Source organism: Orycteropus afer, unplaced genomic scaffold (assembly GCF_000298275.1).
Source record: "Orycteropus afer afer isolate SDZICR_OR568_19922 unplaced genomic scaffold, OryAfe1.0 scaffold00114, whole genome shotgun sequence".
Taxonomy (NCBI): Eukaryota; Metazoa; Chordata; class Mammalia; order Tubulidentata; family Orycteropodidae; genus Orycteropus; species Orycteropus afer.
In genome coordinates, this window is record NW_006921701.1 from 8,308,830 (window position 1) to 8,327,414 (window position 18,585).

At 45.5% G+C, this 18,585-nt stretch overlaps 1 protein-coding gene across 1 annotated transcript in view; it reads right to left on the reverse strand.

Moving 5' to 3' along the window:
- Positions 1-18,585, reverse strand: part of SEMA5B (semaphorin 5B) — a 43,191-nt gene that overhangs the window by 15,526 nt on the left and 9,080 nt on the right. The window contains exons 3-7 of the mRNA XM_042781390.1: positions 16,875-16,920; positions 3,965-4,027; positions 3,494-3,592; positions 2,788-3,001; positions 1,387-1,672 (exon numbers count right to left, since the gene is read on the reverse strand). Coding sequence (XP_042637324.1) covers positions 1,387-1,672; positions 2,788-3,001; positions 3,494-3,592; positions 3,965-4,027; positions 16,875-16,920 — 708 coding nt within the window. The remainder of the gene's footprint in view (positions 1-1,386; positions 1,673-2,787; positions 3,002-3,493; positions 3,593-3,964; positions 4,028-16,874; positions 16,921-18,585) is intronic.

The window sequence follows — 18,585 nt, forward strand, 5'->3', positions numbered from 1 at the left end:
TCTGCACAGTGCCCTTTTCCTTTGTAGCATTCATCACAATTAAAATAGGTTGTGATACCCATTACCTTCTCTAGAATGTAAGCTCCTTGAAGGCAGGGCCATGTCTGTTACTGTTCAGTGGTATTCCCCTGCCCCCTACCCAACACCTGGCACAGAGAAGCCACTCAATAAATATTTGCTTAATAAACTATTTACAATCACATTACTGTTGTCATTTTCTTTAACGTCACTGCCTCTCCAGCTGCTCCTGCCCTTTGCTCATAGGGCCCCACCTTCTGGTGAGCCCAGGAATCTCATGGCCTGTGTGGGCTGTGCTTTGTGTCTGTCCCCATGGCTTGAATGGTCTCTCTGCTCCTGCTTCCCTGTCTTACTCTCATCCCTGTCCATTCTCTCACACTGTCCTTTGTATAGTTAGCCTGGCCCTCATCCAATGCCTGCTACATGAGGCCCAAGGTAAGCAAACACCACTCTGTGTTTCTGATGTGCTTACAAAGAACCCTGGGTAGCATTCTGTACCAAACACACTTTCCTTGGTCTCCACTGCCCAGCTGTCATTCTCTATACTGAAACTACTCAAGTGGGTTAGTCTTTACACAGAAGGAGGCAGTGGGACAAGGGTCTCATGATCTCAGTGAAGGTTACCTTTCCTCAATCTAGGAAACAAAAACCAAAACCAAACTAAACCTGTTGCCATCAAGTTGATTTCAACTCATGCTGACCCTATGTTACAGAGCAGAACAGCTCCATGGGTTTTTCTTGGCTATAATCTTTATGGAAACAGGTTGCTAACCCTTTCCTCTGAGGTACCACTGAGTGGGTTTGAACTGCTAACTTCTAAGTTAGTAGTTGAGTGCAAACTATTTGAGTCACCCAAGGACCTTTGGGAAAGACAAAGGAGTCTGACTCTCAATTTTTACCAGTGCAATACCCTCAGAAGGTAGTTGATAGCAGGATTGCCAGAAGACCCAGCTGGGTAGATTGAGCAAATCATGGAATCCTGAGGTTGAGAAGGACCTTGGAGGCCAATCCCTCTAGTCACCCCTGATGAACTCTTCCAGGGCTGCTATCCCCTCAATGAAATGCAGGCTATTCCACTCAGCAAATGCAAATTCTTCCTCCAAGGAACCACAATCCATCTCTTTTCAGTTCTGTCACATCTGGCCTAAGCTTGCCCTTCATAGCAACCTAGAACAAGTGCTCACTCCTCCAGAGGCAGTGAGTCATGAAATCCTCAGACAACCCAGAGTAGAAGGCTCTGCAATGACTGTTTTACAGATGAAAAACAAGGACTCGGGGGCAACTTGCCCAAGGCTACCAGGTTCAAGGCCAGGTTAGTGTGAGTCCCTGATATACAGTGAAGGGGGTGGCAGAAGGTCAGGGACTCACACATTGGTGGTGAAGACCCCATAGATGAGGTCCTGCTCAGGCAGGTGGAAGGCACTCTGCAGCTCGTTATAGTAGAAAGGGACCTCGCCTGGGCGGGAGCAGTTGAGCCGGGCCTTCATGAACGTGGTCCATGTGTCCTCCAGCAAGAAGCGGCCTCCCACATCGTTTTTGCACACACGGGCAACTCGAGAATACACGGTCCGCCCACAGTCATGCTCTACTGCGTTCTCCCGCAGGAAGAAGTATGCAAACAGCCCAATATCATAGGCTGCCACAAAGTTCGGCTCTGGGGAAAAGAAGAGGAACAAGGGGGAGGGGGTCAGGCCAGTAGGAAGAAGGAAGCAAAGTGGGGAGTACTCAACTACTTCAGTTTTCCCAGATGGGCATTCTAACACCCCCACCAGCTAACCCTGTTTCTATTTCCAATACAAAGCACAGTTCTAGTAATACTGAACCCACTGTCATTGAGCTGATTCCAACTCACAGTGACCCCCATACATTTTCCAAGGCTGTAAATCTTTACAGAGCACACTGTCTTGTCTTTCTCCTGTGGAGCAGCTGGTGGGTTCAAATCACCAACCTTTTGGTTACCAGCCCAATGCCTTAACCACAGTACCACCAGAGCTCTTTTTGTTATAAATAATAAGCAACAACAACAACAACAAAACCCAAACTCACTGCCATCGAGTTGATTCCGACTCATAGCAACCCCCTTTAGGTTTCCAAGGTGGTAAATCTTTACGGAAGTAGATTGCCCACTCCTCCTTCTATGGAGTGGCTGGTGGGTTTGAACCACCAACCTTCTGGTTAGCAGTCAAATGCCTTAAGCATTACACCACCAGAGCTCCTTGTTATAATAGTTGACATTTATAATTGAGCACTCCTTATGTTTCAGACATTATTATAAATACTTTATGTGGACTAACCCATTTGATTCTTATAATAACCTGTGAAGCATGTACTATTATTATCTCCATTTTACTGATGAGAATATTGTGGCACAGAGAGGTTAAGTAACTTGCTCAAGATCACATAGCTAGCTGGTGGAGAACCAGGGATTTTGCATTAAGGGGCAGAAAACTTTCATAATGCACTTCCCTTAATCTCTTTTTTCCCCATAATCTTTTTCCTAACCAATTCCTAACTCTTTCTCTCCCCTCACAGCTCATCCTCTGTCTTTTCTGGATCTTTTGGGTTTGTGAATCGGGAGCCAGAGCACCTATGTTTTCACCCCAGGTCCATATCTGACATGTTAGGGTCCTTGGGCAAACAGCTGCCCTATTCTGGATCTGTCCCTTAATCATGCATGTGTGAGCTCCTTCAGATTTCAGGCAGAAAGAGGCCTGAAGGGGGTCAGGATAGGTTGGCTTGGCCTGACCCCTGGGGCTAGGGCCCGCTTACCATTGAGCCACTTGGAGTTATACTGGGCAGTGCGAAGTGGCGGCCCACTGCCCAGACTGCGGTAGATGGCAGGGTCCCGACCTGAGAAGTCGATGACTGTGGCCGCATAGAGCTCCCCCTGGGAGGAGATGACAGCGGTGGAGTTGTGGCGTGGGTCGTAGGGGCAGCGGGCCACGCCATTGATCTTCTCAATGGTCCGGCTGAGGTTTCCCACCTGGATGAGGAAGAAACGGGAGAGCTTTTCCCTGAGGCCACCTCTTGTTTCCACCTTAGTTCTGTTTCCTCCTGGGTCCTGGTCTCTCTGGGATTCTCCCCTTCTCCAGCCACTTTGTCATTGCCCACCCTGCAGCCCTGAGGGAGCAGCCATCAGGGAGGGAAAAGGCCCAGGCTGGAGCTCTGTCTGCTTCTGGCCCCTGCCCCTGAGTCAGAACCCTCCAAGATAGGGATGCTGATAAATACAGGAGGCCCTGTTAAATTTGAATTTCAGATAAACATGGATTTTTTTTTAAGTACATCCCAAATATTGCATGGGACATACCAGACATACTTATACTTACACTATTCATTCTTCATCTGAAATTTAAATTCATATTTTACTTTATTTATTTATTTGCTAAATTTGGCAACTCCACTCTAAGACTCTATGCCTGGGGGAGAGGACCCCTCGGTGCCCCCTTCCACCTGCCCCACCCTGAGCCGCCCCCACCTGTCTGCTGGAGCACACTGGGGAAAAAGCATTGGTCCCACACATGAACACCTTCCGGCCAGTGACGATCAGGACTCGCACATAGTTCTGACATTCCTCCTGTGGTAGGAAGGGAAAGTTGTACAGAGGACACAGCTATCCAGGTGTGGCTCTGGGTTTCTTTACCTCACATCACTGTGTCACAGAGGCCCACATTCTAAAACGATCCCCTCTGCCCCAGATCCAACCTGCTCCTAAGGCAGCAGTTTGGGAGAGTCCAAATTGCACCCGCAGAGACACCGAGGACCCTGGAGACATCTCCCACAATCTCACATCCGACCAGTCCCTGCACCAGCACCCATATGGATGCTCAGAATCAACCACCCACAGACCCACACCCTGACCCTGTACAAGAAGCCCCAGCTCAAAAAGGACAGGGGACTCCTACCCACACTGCCCCCTCACCCAAGTCCAGTCCCTGGGACCATGTACCTCAGTCTTCCCTTTGCTTTGGCAGGAGCGGCGCGTGTCCTCATTGGAGGCCCACTCTGTGGCCTGCGGAGGGAACACACAGCATCACACAGCCGCACCACATCCTGCAAGGCAGGCAGACAGCTGGGCTGCCCACATCGGGGGTGGACAGGAAGCTATGAAGAGGTCAGGGGCAGCCCTCAGTGTAAGGGCCTTTCTCACTGTATCTGTGTCTACCTGATGGAGCTGCCAGTGTCCTTATCCAGACACCTTTAATGAGTGGACATCCCCTTACCCCAACACTCTCCCTATGTGCTTGGGAGTGGGTGGGGCAACACAGGTTCCAGGCAGGAATAGAGGACACTCTGTGTGAAGCCTGCAGTAACAACTTCCTTGTACTCCATCAGCCCTGTCCAGCTCTGTCCTAGGACCCCCAATCTTTCCCTCCCCAGATTAGCCAGGGAGCTGGAAGTACCCCAGAAGGCCCTTCAGTCCCACCCTAGGGCCTGAGCAGGAAACAGGAAATATACCTTGATTATATGCTAGATGTCCCTCAAGAAGCAATAGGCAGGAAGGGAGGTGAGGCTGGATTTTGTGAACCTCAGATATTTAATGCTCCCACTGTACCCCTAAAAAGTAGTTGGGTTTTTCTTTTCTTTTCTTAACAGGTGAGGAAAACAGATGAGGTTCCGTACGACTTGCTTAAGGTCATATAGCTCATAAGTGATAGGGCAGGGATTTAAATCTACATTCTTCTGACTCTAGAGGCTGTTTTTTTCCCCTTTATCCCACAGTCTCAAGGGCCTAGGACTTCCTAACACTAGCCCCCACAACTCTCTGCTGTCTGCACTTGCCTGTTTGTTGCCCTTATAATGTCACTCATGCTTTGTCGTAGGGTAATTTGTTTAGGACATAGCTGTTACTATGGACCCAAAGATAGTACTACACTCTCTAGTACCCATGGCATTAGTGGAGGGCTGTCCCCCATACACCCAAGAGCCCTCTCTCCTCTGTTCCTGTTTTATCTCTACTCTGCTTCCCCTCACCTCAGCTTATGAATAGCAGCTGAAGAGAAGAGTGATACCCTTCACATCCAGGCAATGTCAACATCCCTGCTGTGTGGCTCATTATATATTTCTGGGTCACATGTATAAACATGAACTGCCTACCTGTCCTGGGAAAGGGAGCCCTGAGCAAGCAGCTCTGCCATCCAAAAGGAAAAAAAACAAAAAAAAAAAACACCTGCTTTTACTTTCTAACAAAACTCCTTCTAGCTTTTTAGTCACTGTTGCAGAGCAGGAAGGGCTGGAGTGTGGGAGGGGAGGAAGGGATGGGAGAGGGGGCAGCACTGCTCATCTCCACTTCCTAGGCTGCAGCCACCCCCAGCACCAATGTGGCTGCTTTGTGGGGCAGAGTAGGGCTGACTTCTGCAGACTTTGGACCCAGGAGGTGGGTGATGACCTATGAGCAGGTTGGGCCAATGCCACAATGCCAGACCTGGAGCTCAGGCCCCTGCTTCTCTCAGACTTTTGAGAAGGGCAAGTGACCCCTGGCTTCTGGCTACAGAATCACAGGGTTCAACTACACAGAAACAATTGAGCCACCGTCATACTAAGGACCCTAACAACTCCCGGGCTAAGCCTGACGTGAGAGGAGAGAGAGATATAAATAAGAAATCTCTGGGCCTCTGGGAGCAGAGAAAAGCAATGACCTACAAACACGGCAGAGTCCTGGCTGAACGCTCCGCATAATGGGCAGTGGTAGAGGCTGTGTGAGTGAGGAGCCTTGCTGGGGTCTTGAGGTCTCTGTACACACAGGGGCACACTGAAGGGACTCAGCCTTGCTGCTAAGGGAGTGGGAACCACACTGGGTAGGGGGTGGGTGCATATATAATAAAAAGGTGTTAGGTATAATTATACTGGGCTGAACAATGTGACAGCCATGTGCCAGGGACTTGACACATTTCTTCTCTTTGATCCTCACAACAGCCAGTGAGACAGGCCACTTTTTGCTCCTTTTGCAAATGAGGAAACTGAGGCCCAGAGAGTTTGAGTGACTTGCCCAAGGTCACACAGCTAGTAAGCAAAAGACTCAAGATGCAAACACAGATAACACTCCAGAGCTAAGTGCTTTCTGTTGCATCTTGCAACCTCTCAGGGTGAATAGATTGCTCAACAGAAAAGTTAAAACATATGGCCTGAAGAGAATATGTATATTTATAAGGATAACAACACAGAACACACTTTTTTGAGTCATTTTGTTTATTTTTTAAATTATTTTTATCAAAGTCATAATGTACATAGTTTAATTATTATGAAAAAACTGATTAAAAAAAAAAAGCAACCCACTTCCCCTATATCCCAACCCTATTTTCCAAGATAGCCACTTTCAACTCTAAGCTGTTTCTTTGTCCTGTTTTTTCACCCAATTTCTCAAAAACTATGCATCAATCTCAGACTTTCTCTTTCGACTTCTTATTATGGAGGTGAAGATTTTTATTACATACCCTTTTATCCCTATTCTTCTCCATCCTAAAACGTACACACATTTCTCCTTCTTCATCCACTTATTCTAATTATTTCATATTTTTAATTAATATCAACATCACTATTTAGACTACTAAGGAGCTCTGGTGGTATAGTGCCTAAGGCATTTGACTGCTAGCCAGAAGGTTGGCGGGTCAAATCCACTAGCCACTTCATGGAAGGAAGACTGGGCAATCTACTTCTGTAAATATTTACTGCCTCAAAACCTAAAGGGGGTCACTATGAGTCAGAATTGACTCGATTGCAGTCAGTTTGGTTTGTTTTTTGTTTATTTATACTATTATGAATATGTAAAAATTATCGCATTTGACTGCTAACCAGAAAATTGGCAGTTCAAATCCACTAGCCACTCCACAGAATGAAGATGGGGCAATCAACTTCTGTAAAGATTTACTGCCTTGGAAACCCAATAGGGGTCGCTATGAGTCAGAACTGACTCAACGGCAGTGAGTTTGGTTTTTTTTTTTTGGTTTCCCAAGATTCCACTGAATGTAAAACACCACAGATTGTAATACGAACCACTAAGAAAGAAAAGGAGCCCCGGTGGCACAATGGTTAAGTGCTTACTTCTAATGAAAAGTCAGCAGTTTGAACTCACCAGGTGTTCCACAGGAGAACAGACCTGACAATCTGCTCCCATAAATATTATGGGTCCAATTCTTCTCTGTCCTATAGGTTAGATAGGAGTCCGAATTGACTGCACATAACAAGAAAGAAAAAAAAAATGCTACCAATCAAACTCTGGCACAATGCTCTTATTATCTAAATTTTTAATGTAAACTTATTGAAAGAATGTTTTAGACCTATTTAGACATACATATTTATCATCTATGACCTTATGCATGCAAAAAAGAAAAATGTAAGTGAAATTAATTGGCAAAAGCTCTTTGCATGCAGAGTTCATCTCTTCCCAATCACTTTTCTACTCAGATAGTCAGTGCCAGACCCCCCCACAGCATCCTTCTTTGAACCACCCAGGGTGTCAGTGATGCAGCAATTCTTAAAGAGTGCTCCACTCTCGTTCCCAGGATTTTCTTGCAAGTATTGACCCCTTCTGCAAGTTTGGATGCTGGCACTTTCTTGCTTTTATCAGAAGGTGTCCACAGAAGGTTTTCCGATAAGCCGGGACATATATTTCTCCTACATTCCTTCCTCAGGATCCTAAAATGGTTTGTGGACCGAAACATCAAGGGGTTGGTGTTCTCTAATCAGAATGTCAGGAATAATGACCAAGTTCATGGCTGCACAAGCAATGCCAACTACGTCCCAACAGCTGTCCGGCCGATAGTGATTATATTATATGATGCCTTTGACTGAAAGATGCTTCCTGATTTCACACTCATTAAAATGTGAAAATGCAAGCATCATAGAATCAATGAAATGTGCATATTCTGATGAGGTTTTCTTCCTTGGCATTTTTTTCCCCCTCCTGCACTGAATAATTGCCTTAATTTTTTTCCTTTTTTTCATTTGCTTGTTTTGTAATACACCCATCACTCATTTTCTCCAGGGACTGGTGGTTCAGTAGTAGAATTCTTGCCTTCCATGCAAGAGGCTTGGTTTGATGCTCAGTCACCACCCACCTGCCAGTGGAGGCTTGTGTGTTGCCATGGTGCTGAAGAGGTTTCAGTGGAACTTCCAGACTATAATGGACTAGGAAGAAAGGCCTACTAATCCACTTCTGAAAATCAGCCAATGAAATCCTATGGATCACAAAGGATCTGCTCCATGACCTATTAAGGGGATGGCACAGAACTGGGCAGGGTTTCATTCTGTTGTGTATGGAATCACCATAAGTTGGAGGCCTACTTGATGACAGCTAACAACAATATTCTCCAAAAGCCCAGCAGATCTTACAAATTCCTCTCAGTATAATTTTCTACATACAAGGGCAAAGTAGGCAGACAATCTACTAGATGCCTTCCTCCTACTCACCTCTCCATCCTCCTGCCCCAGCATGGAGGGTTGCTCTGGAGTCCTTCTGCTTGGCTATTAACCTGGGACCAACCTTCTCTCCTCTTCTATTTCCTGAGTCCCACATCTTCCTCTTTCTTGATTTACTTGCTTATTTTAGTGAGCCCATTTCTAGTATCTTCCTAAGAAAAGGAGTATGATGGATCAATTTTTACAAATCCTTGCATGTCAGATTTATTCTATCTTCATACTTTGTTGATAGTTTTGATACAGAATTCTAGATTCAAAATGATTTTCACTCAGAATTTTAAAGGCCTTTATTCCTCCTTTGTCTTCAGTATTTCAGCACTGTGATTGAAAAGTCTGATGGATTCTTACTCCCCATCCTTTGTAGTGACTAGTTTCCTTTTCATTAGCCTTTAGGATCTTCTCTTTAATAAATGTCCTGAATTTCACAACGATGTGCCTTAGAGGGGGTCTCTTCAGCCCTTTAAGTTTGAAGGTTCATCCTTTGTTTTGGCAAATTCTCATCTTATTTTGCCCTTAATTTCTCCCTCACCTTTTCCTCTGTTCTCTTTTTTGAAACTCTTTTTAATCCAATCCACTGTTACACTGACCTTCTGCATTGATCCTTGAGTTTTCTGGTATTTTCTTTCTTATTTTTAATTTCTTCTTCTTCTTTTTTTTAAACTTTTTATTGTGATTTGAGCAAAAGTTTACAAAGAGCAAATTGGTTTTCCATTCAACATTTTACACAGATTTTATTTTGCGACACTGATTGCAATCCTTACAATGTAACAGCACTCTTCCTACTTCCTCCCTGTGTTTACTATTTCTGTTTGTCCTTCTTTCCCATTTCTTCCTGCCTTCTGAGCTTTATCCCTGGGCAAATGCTGCCCTTTTGATCACATATGGTTAATTGTTCTAAGGAGTACATATCTCCCTGGTGTTATTATTCACTGTATAAGTCTATCTATTGTTTGGCGGAAAGTTGAGCCACAAGGGTGAGTGCAGTTCCAGGCTTGAAGAGTGTCTAAGGCCCATAGTCTCAGGGATTCCACCAGTCTCAATCAGACCAGCAAGTCTGGTATTTTGCGTTTTGTTCCACATTCTTCTTTCATTCTATCCAGTTCCACGTATTGTAGTCCCTTTAAGAGTGGTCAGTAGTGGTAACTGGGCACCATCTAGTTTTTCTGGTCTCAGGGACAGGGAGGCTGAAGTTCACATGGTCCATTAGTCCTCTGGACTAATTGTGTCCTTGTGTCTTTGATTTTCTTCACTCTTTTTTGCTCTGGATAAGAGATACCAATAGTTATACCTTAGATGATCAATGATTTCTTGTTTCTTATTCTAATTCCTGGGAGATTTTTCTTCAACTTTATCTTCTAATCCTTCAGTTCATTCAACTGTGAAGACTGGAACATCTTGTCATACCAGAGAGCAAGCGACCAAAAACTGCTAGGGTTCTGCCAAGACATAAGAATCAACTTGATGAAGACCCCAAAGATTGAATAGTCATGAAAGAAAATAATTGCAATGGATTAAAATGCATCAGAAATGCCAAAATCTATGAGTATTTAGTGATAAAAGAATAAAATTAATTGATCAGCATTGAGGAATACTACCAAAGCAATTCACTGTTTGAAAACTGGTAAGTAAAGACAAAGCATCAAGCATTTATACTGCCTTTCCTGTACCTTTAGGTAACCGAATAGTAGATGAAGGGAAGTTCCTCTTTGTAGAAGTGGCCCAGTTAATACATGCAGAAGGAATCAGAATCAGAACATCATCATGTGGCAGCACTTAAGGGATTAATGCATTTAGGAAACGATCATCAGGGCTGCTAACACCACTGACAGACGGAGATTCAGACACTGTGTACCTCTGAAAGGAAGGACACAGTATCACCTATGAAGTAATCTTGCCAGAATCTAAATGCACTGAAGTCTTTAAATCTAGTAATTGATTTGCAGGTAATGCAGGGGGAATAGAGGAACATGGCAAGTTATAGATTGCAATCAGCAAAATCCAGGCTATGGGAAACTATTGGAAAAATGAACAAATTTCTTCAACAAATAAATTGCAAAAAGCAAGAAAGAGAGAAAACACTGTTTAAAAGAAACTTAAGATACTTATCAACAAGTTGTAGCATATACTCATTATTTGGATCTTGATTTAAACAAAGCTATTTTTTAAATTTATAAGACATTTAGGGAAATTTAAACAATGGCTGGATATTTATATATTATAAAATTATTAATTTTAGGTGGCTTTTTCTTTTTTGAAGAGAATCCTTATCTTTTAGCGATGCATACTGAAATATTTTGGGATGGCATGATATCTCTGAGATCTACTTTAAATGATTCAAGACAGGGAAGTAAGGGAGGTGAAATGACTGACCATGAGCTTTTTAAACTGTTGTTGAGAACACTGGGCTTATTGTACTAAATCTCTTTTTAGTATGAAATTTTCCATGATAAAAGTTTCCTTGCTTGTTTAAGAATAAAGTACTAAACAGCTGACTGAAAACTGCATGTTGTTGTTGTTGTTGTTATGTGCCATCAAGTCAGACCCGACTCACAGCGACCTCTCCTTGGGTTTCTGAGGCAGTCACTATGGAAGTAGATTGCCCAACCTTCCTTCTGAGGAATGGCTGGTGGGTTTGAACCGCCAGCCTTCTGGTTAGCAGTCAAGTGCCTTAGGCACTATGCTACCAGAGCTCCTGAAAACTGCATGGGTAGGGCTTTCATAGATGGTGGACTTCTCTTAGAATGATGGGAGTGAAATGGAGGACCCCTCTCAATCTAGAGGATTGCTCTCTGGAGCCATTGAGTTTCTCCAGCAAAGACTCCTCTGATCTCCTGCCTGGGAGACAGCAGAGGGCATCCAGACTTGCACTTGTTCCCTTTGTTCTAGTCCAATAATCCATCAGCACCCTTTATCATTCCTGGAGTCCTCAAATCTGCAGCCTCTCCAGTTGGGCTTCTGGAAAATAAAACACCATTGTTGGGGGAGAGTTAAGTTGGAGGAACAAATTGCTGTGTGGGATGGGACTGGAGACCTGGGTTCCAACTTCTCATTTTAAATGATTTCAACAAATCCCTTCTCTTTAGCCTTATAATACATCTTTCTTACATTCCATAATACCAGGCACCCAATTTCTGAGCCCTTGTGGAGTTCAGCGGGAGAGATGATTTGCTTCTCTGCCACATCCCCCCTCTTTGAGAGCTCCTTCTGCTGTGCTACATTAGTTGAGATGCCTCCATCCACTTCCCATCTTTCCAAATGCATTTTATCTCTTCTCCACTGACATCTCCTCTTTCATTCTCACAATGTCATTTTGATCTCTTTTTTTATTTTTCACTGTCTTTTTAGTAGGGTTTTGAGAAGGAGTGAGGATAGTGATGTATGATCAATCTACCACACAGTATGCTTGAAACTAAGGCTGTCCTAGAAGTTCCAGGGAACCAATCCTTAGTTACACAGTAACTGCATGGTTTTCACACTATGGGAGAGAGTAGGCGAGACACCCAGGAGCCTGGATAATCTCCTTGCAGACTCATCACCTCCTCTGGACACCTGTGAGCAAGAGATGATGGCTGAACATGAAAACATCTTCTGAGCATTAAGTCTAACACTCGGCGGAGTTTAAATTTCAAACAACACTAGGGCTGCCAGATTCCAGCTTGGAAGATGTGGAGATAAACTGGAAGAGGCTCAGGAATCAGCCTCAGTGTCTGCCCAGGCCCAAACAAAGCCCCATTATATGTCCCGGTGCGTATGTGCAGAACAGCCCCCATTGAGGCATTTGTAGGACATCTGGCAACTCAAGATCATAAATTCGTTGCAATTAGGCCTCCAGCTATGTCATCCCCTGGAACTGCTCTGGCAAAGGTTGGGCTCATGAGCTCCTAATTGCCAAATCCATGTTAGCACTCTTGTGTTCATCACACAGGCCCTCTTAGCACTGACACTGTTGACCACTTGCTTCCTTTTCTTTTCCAAGACAAGCTTATTAAGTTACACTGAAGAATAACCATCACAGGTGACCTTAATTGATCTCTTGTACTGTACCCTCACAGCTCCTAGCTGCATACCACCCCCAGCCACACACACAAAGTTTCTAGCTGCACACTTCCCCTTCCCCCATAAACACATGCAGCTCCTAGCTGCATACCCACTCACCCCCAACCACACACACGAAGCTCCTAGTTGTATTTTCCCTCCCTTCAGTGCTTGAAGAATTGGGAAAGAGGCTATTTCGATTTTTCTTAAGAAATAATGCCAAAGAAAACCAAACCCATTGCCATCCAGTGGATTTTGATTCAGTGTGGCCTTGTAAGGACAAGATAGAATTTGTAATCTTTATGGAAGCATATTGCCACCTCCTTCACCCTCGGAGCAGCTGGTGGGTTGGAACTGCCAACCATCCAGTTAGCAGCTGAGAGCTTTAACTACCGCACCAGGAGGGCTCCCCTAAGGAATAGTTTATATAAAACTTTTAATAGGGGTTAGGTACTTAGAAGTCCCTTTAATGGACACTGGTTTGCATAAACTGTTTGCATTTAGAATTTTCTCTAAGGAATGCTAATTATTTAAATTATCAATAAAGTGTTTGAGTTTTAAGTTTGGTTAAATCATACCCTGGGGCCAAGTAAAAGGACTGACTGGCTCAGTAATGAAGCATTACAACTCATGCATATCCCCAGCAGGCTGCCAGCCTTGTCCCTTCTCCCCTGGAAATGGTGCAGCTCTGCTTAGCACTTGGTGAGCCACTTTTGATGGCAGATGCTGATAGTGTCAGATGACCTGATAATAAGGTAAACACGGGTTTACTTCTGCTTACTTAGTAGTCTGTAGCGAACAATTTCCCATTTTTTTCACCCCATCAAATCTTCTGCTTCTAGGTGTGGCTGGCATCTGTCTCTCTCCCAATATGATTCCTGACAGGGACAGAGTACCCAGCAAGGATGGTGAGCACAGGCTTACTTGTGCTTACTCACTAATCTGTAGTTAACAATTTCACATGGGTTTCACCACATCAAATTGTTCATGCATGTTAGTAAGTAAGCACAGGTAAGCCATGCTTACCTTTCTAACTGAGTAATCTGCCCCTACGTGCTGAGGACTGCAAACTTATAAGCAGGGGCCCAAAGCTCAGATAGGACAATGGCCAAACAGTCACTGGAGACAGACTTCAAGGTCAAAAGGCCAGGCTTTCCCAGAAGGCCAGACAACCAGACCAGAGGCCAAGGTATGACACCAGCACTAGTGAAGGAGATGCTAGATGGCCTGACCCATCTTCTCTCTGTTGTTCTTTCCCTTGTGGCCAGATGGTACTCACTACAGTGGAAACATGGATACAAAATGTATTTGTTCTTCTCCTTAGTTCTGTTGTTGAGGATCCAGGGTGAACTTTTGAGGTTAGGTCCCCAAGAGATGGTAGGGAAGGTAGCAAAATCAGTTCCTGGTGCTCTTGTGGTTAATTTGCAGGGTCCTTCAGAGACCTCCCCAAAGCTGAGCCCCTACCCTAAATGTGCATTGCAGGGTTATCCAAAGATATCTGACCAGGTTCAGACCAGATGGACACTGAGTTGGGAGGACCAGACCTCAGGCCTCAAGTCAGAGTCCTAACATCTGACCAGCTACAAGGAGACCTGGGAAGAAGGCCAAACCTGTTGGGTAGCATCAAGCCTCAGGTGCCTACCGACAAGGCCTTCTTGACATCCCAGAGCAGTGGTTCTGAGATCTGGCTGCTCGCTTTTAAAAGCCCCAGTCCCAAACTGTACCCCTGACCAATCAAATCAGAATCTCTGAAGGTGGGACTCAGGCATCAGTGTTTTTTTAAAAACTCAGCTGATGACTCAAGAGATCAGCCAACAGAGAGCCAGGGGCCTAGTTTCTATCCTAATATGGTACCCAGCTGTGCAAGCCAGAAACCTAGCCATCACCACCGTGGTCCAAACATTCGCTAAATCCTCCATGGCTGCCAACCTCCCCAACACCAGGGGTCACCTTCAGATGGAAAGCAATGTGCTTGGTGCTCCCGGAGTTATATGCAATGCCGTGGCCCTGTGTGGTTCTGCCACCTTAAGACCCCTTCTTCTTAGGAAACTTAGAGGGAAGAGAGTTTATATTAATGGGGGAGGAACAATTCCAAAGAGGAGGGTAAGAATGGTTGCACAATTTGAAGAATGTAATTAATGCCACTGAGTTGTAAATGTAAAAATTGTTGAACTGGTGTATGTTCTGCTGTGTATATTCTTAACAGCAACAAAAAATAACACAAATTATAAGGTCCCTTCCTCTATCTTCTCCTCTCCATCGCCACAGCTGCTGCCTGAGTTCAATCCTTCCACCACTCTGCTGGACTATTGCAATTGTCCCTTAACTGGCTCTTCCTGCTAATCCATTCTCTACACTGCACCAGATGACTGAAACACAACTGTTCATGCCACTTCTCTGCTCAAAATCTTTTATCAGGTCCCCATTGTCTTAAAAATAAAATATGGACTCCTCTGCTCAGCAGTCATGATCTTCTACCACATGGCCACTTTCTCATCTAGGCCCTCATCTCTCCCTCACCTGACTCACATCCTCTGACCTAGCCACATGGAGCCCCTCAACATGCCCCACTACTTCACACCACTGTGTCTGACAAACTCATCTTTCAAGCTCCAGCTCAAGGGCAGCTCCTCTTGGAAGTCTTTGTAGACCCTGCTGAGCCCAGCAGGTTCCTCGTGCTTCTGGGCCACTGTGACCCACAGTACACACACCTCCTGCATGTGTCCCACAACACTGCCATTATTTCTTTGTGGATCTATCCCTCTTCATCCTTTTGGCCACTTTACTGGCCAAAAAGACCATCTTTGCAGACCAAGGGAACCAAAGAAAAAGCCAACTGCACGACGCAGACCCACTTCCTCCTGCCACTTTGAACCTCCTCTGCACTGACTTCCCCCAGCATCGACCTGCTGGGCTTGGCATCTTGGCTTCATTTTCTGTGGGTGCCAACTGGAAACTATACTCTGAACTGGCTGCTTGTGACTGAGCTGGCAGGCCACAGGGTGCTGCCTCTGGGAACTTCCCCTGTTTTGGTTTAGCTCAGGCTCCAGGACATGCCACATGGTCCCCAAGCAGGAAAGGGATTCAGATGTGATCTCTCATATGCATGCTCCTTGAGGCAATGGACTGGGTCTGATTCTTCTTTGGATCTCAAAAGCCTAGTACCATGCCTAGGACTGGGCCTGGCCTCTAGTAGGTATTCAATAAATGTTTATTGGTGGATGGGTAGATGGGCAGGTGGATTTGCTGAGAAGGATATGGATAGATGAATGGATGGATGGTGTTTCTTTTCAATTTTCCCTGGTTCCTCCTGACCCCTCCCTGCCAATGGGCATACTTTTTCTGTTCCTTTATACCTCACCTCTGGCCATTAGCCTAGAGTTGCAATGGCCCCTAAGGGTAAACCCAGGTGCAGCTGGAAGAAAGGAGACCAGGGTTCCACATCAACTCACCAGGGAGGTCTTCCCTTCCCTGACTGCCCATTGAATTTAAACCCTTAAACCAAATAGCCTAGCACTTGATTTAAAGACTTGAATGGTTCTCTAATAAGGTTATCTACATCACTCATCCTCTTCTCCTGGCTGTACCTTGAGAACTGGAGAGCAGAAACACAACTTTTCTCATGTCCCCTCAGCCCCCAGCTTGGGCTTGGTACACAGTATGTGCTCAATAAATGCTTGATCACTGGGAGACCCCGTCCAGATATGACAAGTGAGGCTCTTCCTTCATTGAAGAAGGAGGATGAAGAAGAGACACCCTTCCTTTCTCTAGAATGTTCAAGCTCTGCAGAGGTGGTTTAGCATCTGTTTTTCAATCTGGGATAAATGTTCTGGATCAAGGAGTCCCATTAAAATGCTTCCCAGAGCACTTAAGGAATTACACCAGGGAGTCCTTCTTGGCAGCAGATAATAAATCAATCACAGCTCAATGGAAATGCTAAGTTGGAATGGGATCACTCAGGGCAAGCTGAGAAAGGAAGCCAGGAGCACCCTTCCTCTTGAGGTCCAACCTCAGACACACTCCTGTGGATTTGGGCTCTGGACTTAGAATGACCAACCTTCCCAGTGTGCCCAGTACTGTCCTAGTTTCAGAACTGAAAGCCCTGCAACCTGAGAAACCCTCAGTCCCAGGCAAACAGAGACAGTTGGTCACCCCAGCTCATCGCTAACTTCCCCAGTGTCCTTCCTCGTCACCACCTCCTCGGTATCCCACAAGTACATGTGGGCTGCTGCCTCCACTTCCCAAATATCTCCCAACAGTTACCTTGATAGCCAGTGTCTGGGTCAGCAGACAGTGAAAAGAGGAAGTAGCTCCCATTTCCAACCCTAGAGGTTGAATCCTGAATCTCGAGCCTCCTGCTGTCCTAAATACCTGGAAAAGGCAGAAAGGGAGCAAAGCAAATGTACCTGGAGGAGGGAGGCATTGGCGAGGCTGAGTCTGAAGAGGTAGTTCCTGTGAAAACAGAAGCAAAATGAGAAGTCAAGCTGGTTCTTCAGGCAGGACTCCAGGAAATAGCTCCTGGTTTGTGGGGTGCAGGCCTTAGGTGTCAAATCTTGCAGAAGCCTACAGTGGGCTGACTCCTGGGGAGCAGCTTTATCTCCACTAGCAACCCTGGGAATAGATGCAGAAAAAACTTCATTTTATAGATGAAACAGGCACCAAGAGGTTGAGTAATTAGTCCAATCACAGAGATAGTGAGTGAAGCAGTGGGGGTTAAAGCCCACACTTGTCTAACCCCTAAGGCAGTGCTGTCTCTACTCCTGGCCATCCCAGCAAGCACAAGGAGAGCCCCACCCACACCTCCACAACTATGGGTCCTATTTCTGTTCACCTTAAAGCCTCGCCAAGCTCCTCCAGAGACCTAGTCAGGCCATACCCCTCCTTGCCCTGCCTACCACCCTGGCCCACTTTCCCCTGATCACACAGACCAGCCATCTCTCCAGATTCCCAGGTGTGGGCCCCTAGGGTCCTGTTTGTCTCCTTATCTCCTGTAGTTCTGCTGCAGTCAGTAACTCTGGATCAGCCTTCTTTTCTGGGTCATACCTTCCCATGGCCACCTCCCCGGTCTACCCCATCTCCTCTTGGCCAGATGACCCCAACCATCACCTCGTGGTGTCTCCCTCACAGTCCAACCTGCATCAGGCTGCCAGATGTATCTTCCTCAAACACAGTTTTCATCACATTGGCCTGCTGCTCAAAAGTCTTAAATAATAATGATGATGATAATAATACTAATAAAAACAGCTGAGGGTTATTGAGCAATAAACAGTCAGGGCTCTGCTGAAATGGCTGTGTATGTGCCCTGGAGCTGGAAGGCTACTGTACGTAGGCCCCGGAGTCTTGAAGATGGCAGAGCCACCTGGTTGAAGCTCAGAGAAGTTCACAATGTAGACTCCGCAGTAGAGACTGTGAGAATCCCAGCTCCGCCACTTGTTGATGAGACCTTCAGAAAGCCTTAATTTTTGTGTCTGTAAAATGCAGAAACTAATGCCTGTCTTCCTTATTTCAAAGAAGGTTGGAGAAGGAAAAATGGTACATTACAAGGCTTTATCAATGGCAACCAGATACAAAGTCTTGGTTGCCCCTAAGAATTCTTTTTCTTTCTTTCTTATATCTTCTTTGGCTATTCCTCTTTTGGTTTCTGAAATTTTAGGAGCAATTCTTTTAGAAAGTTCTGGCCTACCTCAGCTATGCTAAGAAAAGAATCAAGGGAAAGGTTATGGAGTGGGCCGGAAAGAAAAGGAGGGGGCCTGTTGATTGAATCCAAGGGCCTGCCAGGGGCCTGAAAGAGATACCTCAGACCGGGGGACTTCTCTTCCCCAGCTCTGGCTCCAGGTCAGCCCCATGTTGCTTCTCCACTGTCCTGTGGCTGAGCGGGCCTCACTGGTGATCTTGGCTCCAGGTCTCTGCTGACCCTTCCCGGCTTTTCCCCTTTCCCCACATCCTTAGAAAAGCTTCCCCACCCTGTCCCTCTGGCTGGGGCAGATGGACTCAGGCTTAGGGCTTTGCCCCAGCTGTCTGCTCAGGTAACACAGGCATCTGCTCACAGCTTTAAAAAATTAGGGGAAACATTGCATCACTTAATTCATTTTTAACCCATCAAAAATCATTCATCAC